This window comes from Phocoena sinus, chromosome X (assembly GCF_008692025.1).
Source record: "Phocoena sinus isolate mPhoSin1 chromosome X, mPhoSin1.pri, whole genome shotgun sequence".
Classification (NCBI taxonomy): domain Eukaryota; kingdom Metazoa; phylum Chordata; class Mammalia; order Artiodactyla; family Phocoenidae; genus Phocoena; species Phocoena sinus.
In genome coordinates, this window is record NC_045784.1 from 58,172,172 (window position 1) to 58,189,189 (window position 17,018).

The 17,018-nt window shown below is 36.6% G+C and overlaps 1 protein-coding gene across 1 annotated transcript in view; it reads right to left on the reverse strand.

The window, feature by feature from the left end:
* Window positions 1-17,018, reverse strand: part of OPHN1 (oligophrenin 1) — a 609,375-nt gene that overhangs the window by 386,131 nt on the left and 206,226 nt on the right. The window contains exon 3 of the mRNA XM_032620572.1: window positions 2,329-2,424. Coding sequence (XP_032476463.1) covers window positions 2,329-2,424 — 96 coding nt within the window. The remainder of the gene's footprint in view (window positions 1-2,328; window positions 2,425-17,018) is intronic.

Below are 17,018 nucleotides of genomic sequence, written 5' to 3' on the forward strand. Positions count from 1 at the left end.
AAGCTGCAAAGCTAGAGTTCAAACTTGGACTATCTAGGGCTTCCCTGGTGGCGCAGTGGTTGGGAGTCCGCCTGCCGATGCAGGGGACACGGGTTCGTATCCCGATCCGGGAAGATCCCACATGCCGCGGAGCGGCTGGGCCCGTGAGCCATGGCCACTGAGCCTGCGCGTCCGGAGCCTGTGCTCCGCAACGGGAGAGGCCACAACAGTGAGAGGCCCATATACCGCAAAAAAAAAAAAAAAAAAAAAAAAAAAAAAAACTTGGACTATCTGACTCTCACAATATTAACTTTTAAATAAGCCATGCCCTTAGACCAAGATAGATTTGCAGAAGTAGAATGAAGTGGGGTGAATAAAGAAATAATACAAATGCAAATGTCTGCCTCACTAGTTACACTGCCACATTTATCCAAAACATCAGTCATCAACCTCATAAAAATACTCATTGCAGTATGATTTATAAACATGAAAAATTGGAAAAAAGCTAAATTTCTAATAACAGTTGAAGAATATATAAAGTATAGCTCCTATAAGAATGAAACTCAAGTGCATCCATTACTCATTCATTCAACAAACATGTATTGAGCATCTACTATATGCTAGGTACTCCTCTACATGCTAGGGAAATAGTAATGAACAAAACAATGTCCTTGCCCCATGCAATGAAGCTTATGAAAATTTTTAAATGACATGAGAAAATACTTGATGAAATGTCAGGTTGCAATTAGATAAAATTATGTATTTAGTATGAACTAAATTACACATACACAAAACAGATACATGTACAAAAGAGAGTTAAAAGACAATATGCCAATACATCCAATACATTGCTTCTGTGCTGAAATATCTTATTATTACAGGTAACTTTATACCTTTATATATTATTCGTATTTACTGCAAAGAGCATTTAATATAATAATAATACATTTTATATTTTAGTTCTTGGGCTCATAAATATAATTGTTTTGGTGACATTAGATCGTTCACACTATTTCTGTGCTCTCATCTAGCAAATGCTTTACACTAACTCTTTAATGTGGTACTGCAAGGACAATGGTGCTTCAAGGACAAAGGACAACCCTGCCTGAAAAAGTTTCAGCGTTACACCCCCTACCTGACTCTTAGTCTCCCTCCCCACCATGTCAGGATGGTTACAAAATTCCTGAGCCCACCTGGGCGACGCCCACCTGGGCAACTGGACCTGTCCCAAATAAGGAAGGGCATATGCCCTGCCTCACTCGCACCCCATAGAAGGAAGGTATATGTGCCTCGACCAATAAGTAAATGAAATTTTCACCTCGGACCATTCCTTTGTTTTCTGGCTATAAAAACTGATCAATAGCACATGTTCCGGCTCGACTCTCCCAGACTACTAGGAAGTCGGGCTGCCGTTCTGGCAGCGACCTTTCCCTCTAATAAATTCTACCTTCTTTACATTCTGCCCTGTGTCTGGAAATTCTTTTCCAATGCACGTTCGGACCAGGACAATTAACTCAGTGGTTACCAAACTTTTTTTTTCAATGGCCAGAGGGCAAATATTTGAGGCTTTGAAAGTCATGCAGTCTCTGCCACTACTACTCAATGCTGCCGTTGTACTACAAAATCACCCACAGACAATATTTAACTGTGTTCCAGTTAAGTCTGTGTTCCAACAAAACTTTATTTACAAAAAAATGTGGCAGAGAAGATTGGCCCAAGGGCCATAATTAACTTCATAACAAACACAAAGTTCTTACTTCCACTGTTCAACCTCCTAATTGTAACATCCTTGAGAGATAAATATTAACCACATTTTACAGAGGACAAGACTAAGGCTCAGAGAGAGGAAATATCTTGTCCAACATCATGCAGCTCACAAAGCAAGTTATTAAGTTCAGCTCCCAAAGAGAGATGCCAAATCTCCTGTTGCCTTAAAAGCTGTACATATATAAATGCTAATTTTAAACTTTCTCGGGGAATTTGTTCCTTAGAAGAACCTTACTCTAAATTATTTTGCGAAAAAAAACAAAAAAAAAATCACTCTTTATCCTTCACAAAAACATCTATTTTCATGGGTTAGATTCTTTAAAGAAAAATTCCCCTGCAGACAGAGTCAAAGACCTCAGTGGAGGTTTAAGGGATATCTTTTGATTGCTTTTGTGTGAGTAGGAAATGGGACTACAAGGGAATGTTTCTTTATGTTTCTTAAGCAGCCTCCCAGGAACTTGGCACAACAGGGGACAACAGGGATTAAAGATGCCCAAGTTTTCTATACCCACAGACCAAGGAGGCTGCTTTTTCTCAGACCTGCTATGAGAGGCACATGGCCATATGTAGCTGAAGACTTACCAATGTTAATCTCGTCATCAGTCAGAGTGTCTCCAATGAAATCAAACTGAAAGGACTGCAACGTTTGGGAAAATTTCTGAACAGCAGAGGAGTAATCTGTAAAGGAAGGGAAACAGGAGAAATGGTCAATACTGCTGCCTTTTGTCTGATTTCCTCATCTCTGTTAGAGCAGACAGGAGAAAAACAAAGGGAAGTGCTCCTAGCAGGTAGCAAATTGCATTGCAAGACGTTAAACCAAAGACCAGACCTTCAGTAGAAAATCTGAGCAACTAAAACCACACATTAAAGATGAAGTAGGGCAGCTTAGTGAAGTCCTTTGTTTAAGTCATGGTACATATTTTATATTCAATCCCTGGCCTATATGACCTGTTCTACCCAAAGCCTGTAAGACCTAAAGCTACTTAGTTGTACTCCTAAGAGAGTCTCCTTAAGCTTTATTGAGTGCCTATTATGGACAATGGACTAGACGTTTTCTTACCTCTACCAAAGAAATATCCACAATAATTGTACAAAGAAAAAAATAGCTCCAGGTTTCAGAGCTATCTGGAAGAGCTGTAACTAGAAGCCCAGTGGTCTGTCTGCATCTCTAGGGCATTTCCCATGACAACATAGGTAGTAACAGCTGGACATTTTACACATTAACCAGATGGCAGCCTGGGTTAAGATACTATCTGGCAGAGGGACAAATTTAACTTGCTCACAGAGTATGCACTACGGGACCTAAAATAAGGAGATAATTGATGAAAAATTGAGGGTGGTATGGCCAGACAGATGTTTTTATTTTTGGTCAATGATTTTGAATTTTATTACACAGAAGTTTAATGATGATATAAAATTAAATCATAATTAGCTACCATTTTGACAAATTATCCTTATTGAAATTTTTAAAATATGACATTCACCGGTATATCCAGCCAAACCTCCAATCTTGCTATGCCAAGAGTGGTTCTCAGGCCAGCAGTATCATCATCACCTGGGAGCTTGATAGAAATACACATTCCCAGGTCACACCCCAGACCTACAAAATCAGAAACTGCATTTTTATATAATCCCTAGGGGATTCATATGCTCTTTAGAGTTTGAGGAGCACTGCTGTCACCAACTAAAGTAACACATTAAGACCATATTCTACGAAAGACCAAGCTTCTTGGTAATTTTTGGTCCCCTTTTCCTATTTCTTCTTTCACTCCTTAGCTTCATCATCCTCCACCTTCATATCTATCAGATATACAAGCTACTGAAAGTTTCTGCTCTCACTCTAACAGAAAGGGAGACAATGCAAACAACAGTCCTTTCAATGAAAAGTTATCATGGTTAGGCTATCATGGTTAAAAACAATAAAACATGCTTAGGCATTTGTCTGGAGCAGATAAACATGCCAAGAATTTTATTACCTTCTTGCCTATGTCCCATTTTCAGGAGTACTTATTTTTAGTATTTAGATCCTTGACCCTCTGAACACGTAATTTGCAATAATAACAATAATAATAATACTTTACAGAGATTGGAGACTGCAGACCAGGTTACCATTCGTTTTCAAATTTCCACATTTTAGAATCACATTTTCCACTTCAAATCAGGCCATATAAATGTGAGAGGAGCATGCACACCCTGCCTTCCACATTTCATCAGCAAAGAGAACACAAAACTGCCTCCATATCTGGAAAACTTTTCTCTGGCCTCTTTGGCCAGCAGCAAAAAAAATGCAAGGCCAGAGTTTCCCATGTGCTCTGTTTTACTCAGGGAAATTAAATATGATATTCATTGTACTGTCCTTTCACAAATACCAGGATTTTGTAAATTGAGCTGAGCAAGGTACAGTTATAAATCACTCCTCATTTAGACTTATATGAACATTTTAGAAACCACAAATATTATGATTTTCAACATTTATAGTATTTTGTAAGTAAAGGCATGGAGTGAGAAAGGAGTTATATTCATTCCCTTTCTCATTATTTGCACCAACACTCTTCTCCAGATTTCTTGGATTTCCAAACACTACCTTACATCTGCACAGAGCCTGAAAATGTTTATGAAGGACTTTGCACAACACTTTTCATTTACTCTTCCCAAGTACCTAAAGGTAGGTATTACTATCCTCACCTTATAAACAAACCCAAAAACTGAGACCATGAAGCAAATCACATGCACGAAAATACAAACACAAATTAACAGCTCTTCATGGAAAGAAGGTCTCATTTATTTGGCCTCTGTACTGAGGGAAATGCCAGGAAAGACATATATTTTAGATTAATGTGTTGGGTGACTTCTTGACTACAAAGAATCAACACATAACCTAGAAATGCTTATCATGGATGGGACATTTATTTCTTTATCGTCCTAAAATTTGCTGCACCACTCCAAACCATGTAAATTCATCCTTATATCCCCCCTGATACTGCCCCACCCCCACCCACAAGGCCACTATTTCATAATTTTTCAAGCTATCTTTGTCAGTTCTCCCTCAATCACCTTCTTATTTATCCATGTGTCTTCTATGATGTTTTTCCCTCATATTTTCCTAGCTCATTTTAGAATGTAGTTGGATAGGGCCTTTTAGGCAATTGAAGTTTCCAGGGAATGAGGCAGAATATAAACGGGATCGATTAGTTAACTAATTCATATTATATAGATCCCAATTTGGTTTCTATCACTATAGTTTTCTACAGAATCATACGGAATATCCTCTTTTATTTCCAACTTATTTAAGTCTGCAGGATGTCTTGGTAATTCATGAATCAGTAATTCATTCTTTTTGTTACTAAGTAGTATCCTATTGTGTAAATATACCATAATTCATTCATTCATCTATTCAGGGACTTTTGTGATGTTTCCAGCCTTTCACTATTACGAATAAAAACTGCTATAAACACTCATGTAAAATTCTTTCTGAGACATATGTTTTCACTTCTCCCAAGGAGTGCACCCTAGGAGCTCAATGAATGTGTTTTACAGTTAGTTGGTAAATGTATATTAAACTATATAAGAAAAGGTTAAACTGTCTTCCAAAGCCATTGTACCATTTTGTATTCTTATCAACAATGTATGAGAATTTCAGTTGATCCACATACTTTCCAGCATCTGGTTATTTACTGCTTAATTTTAATTTTAGCCATTCTAATGGGTGTGTAGTGGTATTTCACTATAGTTTTAATTTGCATTTTCCTGATGACTAACGGTGCTGAGTATCTTATCATGTACTTATTGGACATTTGTAATAATTTTTCATATAAAGGGTCTGTTCAAATGTTTGCTTGTTTTATGATTGAGTTGTTTATTTTCTTATTATTGAGCTATAAAATTTCTTTATATATTCTGGATCCAAGTATTTTGTCTCATATATATATATATATATATATATATATATATATATATATATATCACAAGTACTATATAAATTAACTAAAGCTTAACAATCTAAGGGTTGTATATTCAAGACAAAAGAGTGAATCTTTATAAAAACAGTGAATTTTGTGATATATTAAGTTATCCTAATCAACTCACCTTCTTTCCAGCTCTGCAATCTCTGCAATAACGCTAAAAACCAACAGCCTCACAACTACAGTATCTATGAAAACCAACAGTTTAGCAGCTACTGGAGAGGGCAGAACCGGGTTGGAGGTTCACAAGGCCCCACTCTCAGAGGATGATTACTATTTGTCCAGTCTGACAGGTACAGAAAGCTCCATTCTTAGAGTTTGTCTTTGCTTCTCTTAATGCAAAGCTCATTCTGTGTAAACTATGCTGCCATTGGAGCATTTACAAAAACAATCATCTGAAATTGTTTAAGATTGTGGTGACCTGAAGTGATGTACAAATTGGACTTATAAAGTGGATGAACAAAACACCTGCTAAGAAAAAAAAAAGAATGACAAATTAGAGAAAGACATACTCATAGGGGTCTTTGCAAAGCTGAAAATTATTCCAAGAAATCTAGAAAGACACATACATGCAAAGAAATATATGCACACTCTGGGTTGTGTGTTTGCCCACAGAAGACTTGAAAAGGCCTTAATCTCTCTCTTCTGCCTGAATTTGAGGCCCTGTACAAGCAAGGAGAGAATGGTAAGGCAGCATTGTAAATTTACTGCCCAAATGTTGAAGGCATGCCTTAAAACACACACAAAGCCTTTCAGCAAAAGCTGGGAGACTTATTGGTTAAAATTGTTTAATAAAATCACTGTCCAATCATTAGCAGAACACTAAGCTAAGCTATCAAAGACTTCAGTGGCTTCACACAACAAAAAGTACAGACTTTAAGACAGATATAGTCCAGGAGGTCAAAAAACAAAGAACAATAAGAGTCACTTATAACAAACCCTGGGAGGGAGACAGGATCTAATTTTCAGAGTTGTCACATTATATTTTTCTAAATGTACCCTTCTGAACAAGAAATTAGGAGTCACACAGAGAATACTGCCCCATACTCAAGAAAAAAAACAGTAAGGCCAGAAACTATCAAACTCTTAAAGGAAAACATAGGCAGAACACTCTATGACATAAATCACAGCAAGATCCTTTCTGACCCACCTCCTACATTAATGGAAATAAAAACAAAAATAAACAAATGGGACCTAATGAAACTTCAAAGCTTTTGCACAGCAAAGGAAACCATAAACAAGACCAAAAGACAACCCTCAGAATGGGAGAAAATATTTGCAAATGAAGCAACTGACAAATGATTAATCTCCAAAATTTACAAGCAGCTCATGCAGTTCAATAACAAAAAAACAAACAACCCAATCCAGAAATGGGCAGAAGACCTAAATAGACATTTCTCCAAAGAAGATATACAGATTGCCAACAAACACATGAAAGAATGCTCAACATCATTAATCATTAGAGAAATGCAAATCAAAACTACAATGAGATATCATCTCACACCAGTCAGAATGGCCATCATCAAAAAATCTAGAAACAATAAATGCTGGAGAGGGTGTGGAGAAAAGGGAACACTCTTGCACTGCTGGTGGGAATGTGAATTGGTTCAGCCACTATGGAGAACAGTATGGAGGTTCCTTAAAAAACTACAAATAGAATTACCATATGACCCAGCAATCCCACTACTGGGCATATACCCTGAGAAAACCAAAATTCAAAAAGAGTCATGTACCAAAATGTTCATTGCAGCTCTATTTACAATAGCCCAGAGATGGAAACAACCTAAGTGCCCATCATCGGATGAATGGATAAAGAAGATGTGGCACATACATACAATGGAATATTACTCAGCCTTCAAAAGAAACGAAATTGAGTTATTTGTAATGAGATGGATAGACCTAGAGTCTGTCATACAGAGTGAAGTAAGTCAGAAAGAAAAAGACAAATACCGTATGCTAACACATATATATGGAATTTAAGAAAAAAAAGGATGTCATGAAGAACCTAGGGGTGGGACGGGAATAGAGACGCAGACCCACTGGAGAATGGACTTGAGGATATGGGGAGGGGGAAGGGTGAGCTTTGACAGGGCGAGAGAGAGTCATGGACATACACACACTAACAAACGTAGTAAGGTAGATAGCTAGTGGGAAGCAGCTGCATGGCACAGGGATATTAGCTCGGTGCTTTGTGACAGCCTGGAGGGGTGGGATAGGGAGAGTGGGAGGGAGGGAGACGCAAGAGGGAAGACATATGGGAACATATGTATATATATATAACTGATTCACTTTGTTATAGAGCAGAAACTAACACACCATTGTAAAGCAATTGTACCTCAATAAAGATGTTAAAAAAAAAAGAAAAAAAACAGGTTATCAATAGAAACTATTCAGGAGGAAGCCCAGACATTGGACTTTCAAAAAAAAAAAAAGATTTTGAATTAGCTATTTTAAATATGTTCAAAGAATTAAACTAAACCATGCCTAATAACTAAAGGAGAGAATAAGAATGATGTGTTACCAAATAAAAATAGAGTGTTGGAGATATTTTTAAAAGAGCCAATTAAAACTTCTGTAGTTAAAAAGTACAAGGAGGGCTTCCCTGGTGGCGCAGTGGTTGAGAGTCCGCCTGCCGATGTGGGGGACGCAGGTTTGTGCCCTGGTCCGGGAGGAACCCACATGCCGCGGAATGGCTGGGCCCGTGAGCCATGGCCGCTGACCCTGTGCATCCGGAGCCTGTGCTCCGCAACGGGAGAGGCCACAGCAGTGAGAGGCCCGCGTACCAAAAAAAAAAAAAAAAAAAAAAAAATAGTACAAGGAATCAGTAGTAAAGATCAATAAAACTAAAAGCTGGTTCTTTGAGAAGATGAACAAAATTGATAAACCATTAGCTGCACTCATCAGGGTAAAACGGGAGAAGACTCAAATCAATAGAATTTGAAATGAAAAAGAAGTAACAAATGACACCACAGAAATACAAAGGATCATGAGAGATTACTACAAGCAACTATGTGCCAATAAAATGGACAACCTGGAAGAAATGGACAAATTCTTAGAAAAGCAAAACCTTCCAAGACTGAATCAGGAAGAAATCGAAAATACAAACAGACCACTCAAAAGCACTGAAATTGAAACTGTGATTAAAAATCTTCCAACAAACAAAAGTGGAGGACCAGGTGGCTTCACAGACAAATTCTATTAAAAATTTAAAGAAGAGTTAATATCCATCCTTCTCAAACTCTTCCAAAATACAGGAAAGGGAGGACCACTCCCAAACTCATTCTTTGAAGCCACCATCACACCAATACCAAAACCAGACAAAGACGTCATGAAAAAAGAAAATTACAGGCCAATATCACTGATAAACATAGATGCAAAAATCCTCAACAAAATACTAACAAACAGAATCCAACAGCACATTAAAAGAATCATATACCATGAGCAAGACGGGATTGCCCCTGGAATGCAAGGATTCTTCAATATACACAAATCAATCAATGTGAAACACCATATTAACAAACTGAAGGATAAAAGCCATATGACAATAGATGCAGAAAAAGCTTTCAACAAACTTCAATACCCATTTGTGATAAAAACTCTCCAGAAACTGGGCATAGAGGGAACCAAACACAACATAATAAAGGCCATATATGACAAACCCACAGCCAACGTCATTCTCAATGGTGAAAAACTGAAACTATTTCCTCTAAGATCAGGAACAAGACAAGAGTGCACACTCTCACCAATATTATTCAACATAGCTTTGGAAGTCTTAGCCACAGCAATCAGAGAAGTAAAAAAAATAAAAGAATCCAAACTGGAAAAGAAGAAGTAAAACTGTCACTGTTTGCAGATGACACGAAACTATATATAAAAAATCTTAAAGGTGCCACCAGAAAACTACTAGAGCTAATCAACGAATTTGGAAAAGTAGCAGGATACAAAATTAATGCACATTGTTAGTATATATGCATTCCTATATACTAACAAAGAAAAATCAGAAAGATAAATTAAAGAAACACTCCGATTTACCACTGCAACAAAAAGAATAAATTACCTAGGAATAAACCTACCTAAGGAGGCAAAAACATGTATGCAGAAAACTATATGATGAAAGAAATCAAACATGATACAAACAAATGGAGAGATATACCATGTTCTTGGATTGGAAGAATCAATATTGTGAAAATGACTATACTACCCAAAGCAAACTACAGATTCAATTCAATCTCTGTCAAATTACCAACGCCATTTTTCACAGAACTAGAACAAAATATTTTACAATTCATATGGAAACACAAAATATCCTGAATAGCCAAAGCAATCTTGAAAAAGAAAAACGGAGCTGGAGGAATTAGGGTCCCGGTCTTCAGACTATACTACAAAGGTACAGTAATCAAGATAGTATGGTACTGCCACAAAAACAGAAATATAGGTCAATGGAAGAGGAGAGAAAGCCCAGAGGTAAACCCACACACATATGGTCACCTTATCTTTGACAATGGAGGCAAGAATATACAATGAAGAAAAGACAGTCTCTTCAATAAGCGGTGCTGGGAAAACTGAACATCTCCATGTAAAAGAATGAAATTAGAACACTTGCTAACAGCATACACAGAAATAAACTCAAAATGGATTAAAGATTTAAATGTAAGGCCAGACACTATAAAACTCTTAGAGGAAAACATAGGCAGAACACTCTATGACATAAATCAGAGCAAGATCCTTTTTGACCAACCTCCTAGAGTAATGGAGGTAAAAACAAAAATAAACAAATGGGACCTAATGAAACTTAAAACTTTTGCACAGCAAAGAAAACCATAAACAAGACGAAAAGACAACCCTCAGAATGGGGGAAAATATTAGAAAATGAAGCAACTGACAAAGGATTAATCTCCAAAATATACAAGCAGCTCATGCAGCTCAGTATCAAACAACCCAATCCAGAAATGGGTGGAAGAACTAAAGAGACATTTCTCCAAAGAAGACACACAGATTGCCAACAAACACATGAACAGATGCACAACATCACTAATCATTAAAGAAATGCAAATCAAAACCACAATGAGGTATCACTTCACATCGGTCAGAATGGCCATGATCAAAAAAATCTACAAACAATAAATGCTGGAGAGGGTATGCAGAAAAGGGAACCCTCTTGAACTGTTGGTGGGAATGTAAATTGATACAGCTACTATGGAGAACAGTATGGAGGTTCCTTAAAAAACTAGAAATAGAGCTACCATACGACCCAGCAATCTCACTACCAGGCATATACCCTGAGAATACCATAATTAAAAAAGAGTCACGTACCACAATGTTCATTGCAGCACTATTTACAATAGCCAGTACAGGAAGCAACCTAAATGTCCATTGACAGATGAATGGATAAAGAAGATGTGGTACATATATACAATGGAATATTACTCAGCCATAGAAAGCAAAGTAATTGAGTTATTTGTAATGAGGTGAGTGGACCTAGCCTCTGTCATACAGAGTGAAGTAAGTCAGAAAGAAAAAACAAATACCGTATACTAACGCACATATATGGAATCTAAAAAAACGGTACTGATGAAAGTAATGGCGGGGCAGGAATAAAGATGCAGATGTAGAGAACGGACTTCCGGACACGCAGGGGAAGGGGAAGCTGGGACAAAGTGAGAGAGTAGCACTGATATATATACACTACCAAACGTAAAGTGGATGGCTAGTGGGAAGCTGCTGCTTAGCACAGGGAGATCAGCTCGATGCTTTCTGACCACCTCGAGTGGTGGGATAGGGAGGGTGGGAGGGAGATGCAAGAGGGAGGGCATATGGGAATATATGTATACATATAGCTGATTCAGTTTGTTGTACAGCAGAAGCTAACACAACATTTTTGTAAAGCAATTATTCTCCAATAAAGATATAAAAAAGTACAATAATAAGTAAATAAAAATTTTACTACAATGGCTTAAGATTAAATTTGAGCAGGCAGAAGAGTCAGTGAACTTGAAGACAGGTCAATTGAGATAATCCAGTCTATGAAACAGAAAGAAAAGAGAATGAAGAAACATCAACAAAGCCTCAGAGACCTGTGGCACACCAACAAGAGTGACACTACACACATAGTGGGAATCCCAGAAGAGGAGAGAAAGAAAGGGAAAGAAATAACATTTACCACATTTGATGAAAAACATTAATCTGCACTCCCAATAACCTCAACACACTTTAAGGAAGACAAACTGAGAAACACACACACCTAGAAACATCACAAACTACTGAAAGAAAAAGAAAGAGAAGCTTAAAAAGAAGAAAAATTGACTCATTATGTACGAGAGAGCCTCAATAAGATTAACAACTGACTTTTCATCAGAAAGCACAAAGGCCCCAAAACTGAAGAGACATATTCAGAGTTCTGGGGGGAATAAAAAGTATCAAAAATACTCTATATCTGTCAAAATTAACCTTCAAAAATGAAGAGAAAATTATGATATTCCCATATAAACAGAAACTGAACGAACCTGTTGTTAGCAAAAGTGCATTACGATAAATACTAAAGGGAGTCTTCCAGGTGAAAATCGAAGGACACTAAGCAGTAACTTGATCCACATGAAGAAGTGAATGCCACCAGGAAGAGAAATATATGCAAATATAGAAGATAGAGTAAATGTATTTTGTTACTCTTTTCTCTTTATGTATGAGTCAAGAGAAAACTGTGCATAGCAATAGTTATAAAACTATGTTGATGAAATTACAATGTATAAAGTGTAATTTGTATGAAAATATTAGCACAAAAGAAAGGGGAGGTAACATAGCTATATTGGAGAAAAGTTTTTATGTATTACAGAATTGGTATTAATGTGTCTTATATTATTAAGGTTAGATATCAATTGTATTTCCCAGGACATCCAATAAGTAAACAGCTGAAAATATATAGTAAAATAAACAACAAACTAAAATCGTCTACTAGAAAATCTTTTTTTACACGAAAGAAGACAATAGTGGAAGAATAGAAGAATAAGAGAGATACAAGGCACACCAAAAATAAATAGCAAAATGGTAGGAGTAAATCCCACCTTGTTAATATTAAATTAAACATGAATGTACTAAAAATTCCAATCAAAGCCAAGGAGTGGTAAAATAGATTTATAAATTAAAACAAAAAATTCAATGATCCAAAATCTATGGGATGTAGCAAAAAACAGGTCTAAGAGGGAAGTTTATAGCAATACAAGCTTACCTCAGGAAATAAGAAAAATCTCAAATAAACAACCTAAACTTACACCTAAAGGAATTAGAAAAAAAGAACAAATCCCAAAGTTAGTAGAAGGAAAAAAATCAGAGCAGAAATAAATGAAATAGAGACTGCACCCATATTTTAATTGGGATGAAACTCAATTAGCCAAATTTCACTATGACTCAAAACCTGATGGATGCATTTCTACTTCTTAAGCATATTAAACAGTGGAATGCCCAAGGGATTGCCAGGCTTGATGGTTTTTGCTGCTTTCACTTTAAGAAAAAGTTGTTCCCTTAACATATGCATCCCTTTACACTTAACAATTTATTAGCTTAAATGAATCCTCATATTAACAACTGGTAGGGCTGTGTGTTTTTCCAAGGCAGAATGAGGTAGTGGAAAGATCACTAAGACTGCAGTTCTAAGTCTTGGCTCTGGAACTAATCAGCTTTGTGGGTATGGGCAAGTTACTTTGCCTCTCTGGGCCTTGATTTAAAAGAATCCTTACTACTTACTAGCTACTATGATTGCCTTCAGTTTATATGTAAAATTATAATATCGTCTACCTCAGAGGGTTATTGGGGAGATTAAGATGTCATACTTTAAAAACTAGAGATCACTTTATAAATGCCAACTATTTTTATTTTAAAATTGGGCTATTGCTACTATTAATAAGACTGCTATGAACATCTAATGAAAATGTCCGATAAAAATTAAAATAGAATTAGACAAACAGTGGCTCTTGCATTTTAAAGACTTGTTGAGAGTATGATAAAATATATAGATTTTCTTCCCAGAAAATTGTATATATATACACATCTGTAAAATCTCAAGTTCCCAGAAGCCATGATGTCCAACTTAAGAACTCTCCAACAAGAAAATCTTTAAGGTCTCTTCTAGCTCTCTCAGCCTTGAGTGTATGACTTTGACTCTTTTAAATAAAGCACCCACTCAATAAGTCAGATTGATTCAACCAATAAACCCTCCTCCTAATCCAAACACATAGAAATGTTAAGTAAAATGCAACAAGTGAGTGTGTGTGTGTGTGTGTGTGTGTGTGTGTGTGTGTGTGCCTTTTAAAATATCCAACAGACCTAGAAAGCAAGCAAAACTCTCTGGACTTCCTTGGTGGTCCAGTGGTTAAGAATCCACCTTCCATTGCAGGGGATGTGCATTCGATCCCTGGTCAGGGAACTAAGAGCCCACATGCCACGGGGAAACTAAGCCCGAATGCCACAACTACAGAGCCCATGTCCTCTGGAGCCCGTGCACCACAACTAGGGAGCCCATGCACCACAACCAGAGAGAAGCCGGCACAAAGCAATGAAAGATCCGCTGTGCTGAAATTAAGACCCAATGTAGCCATAAATAAATAAATAAATAAATATTTTTTGGGGGGGGGGACTCTCAAGTACCAGAAATGAAGAGAAGAGGAAATTCAAAACCAGAGGAGAGAGCAGAAGCTGAGACCAAGTAGCCAGTGGAAAGGTATGAGAACTAGTTACAGTTGATTCTCATCATCTGCAGATTCTGTATCTGCGAATTTGCCTACTCACTGACATATATTTTCCCAGCAGAGGTCATAAAAATCAACACTGCTTTCTTGTTTCAAGTCTCATACTGTAAACAAGTGTCATTTTTGTGGTCTGTTTATTGTCATGATTTTCATATTTTTTGTGCTTTTTGTTGGTGATTGAGCTGTTTAATATTGCCCCTAAGCATACTGCTTAAGTGCTGTCTCATGTTTGTAAAAATAAGAAGGTTGTCCTGTGCCTTACAGAGGAACTTCATACATTAGATAAGCTTAGATCAGGCATGCACTATAGTGCTATTGGTCATGAGTTCAATGTCTTTAAAAAGAAACACAAAAAATCAGGTTATGTATTGATCAGTTGATGAATATGTTGTGACAAGAAGCTTAAAAAAACCTCTGTATTCCCTCAAGGAGAAATGGTTCAGTATTCACAAATTCAGTGTTTCTAATGACTTTAAAAATATAATTACCATGAATAAAATGAAGTGACTGTATGTAGGAGTTGGGATTTTATCAACAAGCAGGGGGAACATTCTGTTGGAGTTGGAAGCTAGAATGAGGTTCCTGCATGAAACCCACTGACCTAGGATGCTGCAGGGAATATAGCAGATAGTCAGTCTCAGTCTCACACTGAGCTAAAATCAACAGTGACCCAGAACCACAAGATTTTGTTGATTCAAGTTCAAAATTGTACTGCACACATAGGTTAAAAGAAATTAACTTCAAAACTGATCCTGAAGCAGCACCAGCAAGCTCCAAGAGGAAGTAAAAGAAAAACTGCCCCCTAAGGATGCCTCCACATCCAGGGTACATGAGGAAATCTCAAAGAAACAACTCCCACCCAGGAGAACTTAATAGTCAGAAATTACAAATAATACTAGGAAAGTAACATGAGAGCCAAAATAAATGAGTGGATTCCTTTCTTTGAGAATGAGAATTACAGTGCAACCCAAAAGGTATTTTAATAGGTATATTTACAATATTCAGAGATGAAGTAAAAAATAAATCCAATCATCTCAGAAGGGACAATAAACAGACATACATTTTCTCATCAGCAATAACCAATGTTAATAAAATGAATTATTAATTTTAACATGCTGAGATAAAATAACAATCAACCTACTGGTACTAAATTGGAAAACAGATCTGAGGATATCACCCCCAGAACAGCACAGAGAAATAAACAATGAGAAAATATAAAAGAAAATAAAAGAGACAGAAGGCCAAGAGGCCCTAATAGGAATAACAAAAGAAGGGAGTAAAAAGCATGGGGGTAGAGGTCAGTAAAATGGCAACCTAGGAAGCTCCAAGCTCTTAGTCTCCCACAGGAACATCAAAACAAACAAACAAACAAAAAACAACCAGAATCTGTCTAAACCAACTTTGAAGGAGCTCTGGAAAACAAATGTTTACTGCAACCAAGCAAAGGCTGAATCAAGAAAAATTATCTTAACTGGAAGTCCTAACCACAGCAATCAAAGAAGAAAAAGAAATAAAAGGTATCCAAATTGGAACAGAAGAGCTACAATTCTCACTGTTTGAGGAGGACATGATACTTTATACAGAGAACCCTAAATTGCCCACTCCAAAAAAATTAGAGCTAATAAGTTCAGGAAGGTTACAGGATACAAGATTAATATACAGAAAACTGTTATTTCTATATACTAATAATGCAGTATCAGAAAGGGAGAGTTAATAAAATATCAGTTAAAATTTCATCAAAAAGAATAAAATATCTAGGAATAAACTTAACCAAGGAGGTGAAAGATAAATTCTCTGAAAACTATAAAACATTGATGAAGGAAACTGAAGATGATACAAAGAAATGGAAAGATATTCTGTACCTTTGGATTGGAAGAATATTGTTAAAATGGCCATATTACCCAAAGCAATATACAGATTCAGTGCAATCTTTATCAAAATACTCATGTCATTTTTCACAGAACTAAAACAAATAATTCTGAAATTAATAGAGAGCCATAAAAGACCCCAAGTGACACAGCAATCTTGAGAAAAAAAGAAAAAGCTGGATATATAAACCTCCAAGTGTTCAGACTATGTTGAAAAGCTATAGTAATCAAAACAGCATGGTGCTAGCACAAACACAAACACATAGATCAATGGAACAGAATAGAGAGCCCAGAAATAAACCCACACACGTATGATCAAGTAATCTACAACAGAGAAGGCAAGAATATACAATGGAGAAAAGACAGTCTCTTCAAAAAGTGGTGCTGGGAAAACTGGCCAGCCACATGTAAAACAATGAGATTAGAACATTCCCTCACACCATGTACAAAAATAAATTGAAAATGGTTTAAAGACCTAAGTGTAAGAATGGAAATGATAAAACTCCTAGAAGAGAACATAGGCAGAACACTCTTTGACATAAATCACAACAATATTTTCTTGGATCTGTCTCCTAAGGCAAAGAAACAAAAGCAATAATAAACAAATGGGACCTAATTAAACTTCAAAGCTTTTTCACCTGAAAGGAAACCTTTGGCAAAACGAAAATACAACCTACTGAATGGGAGAAAATATTAACTTTGTG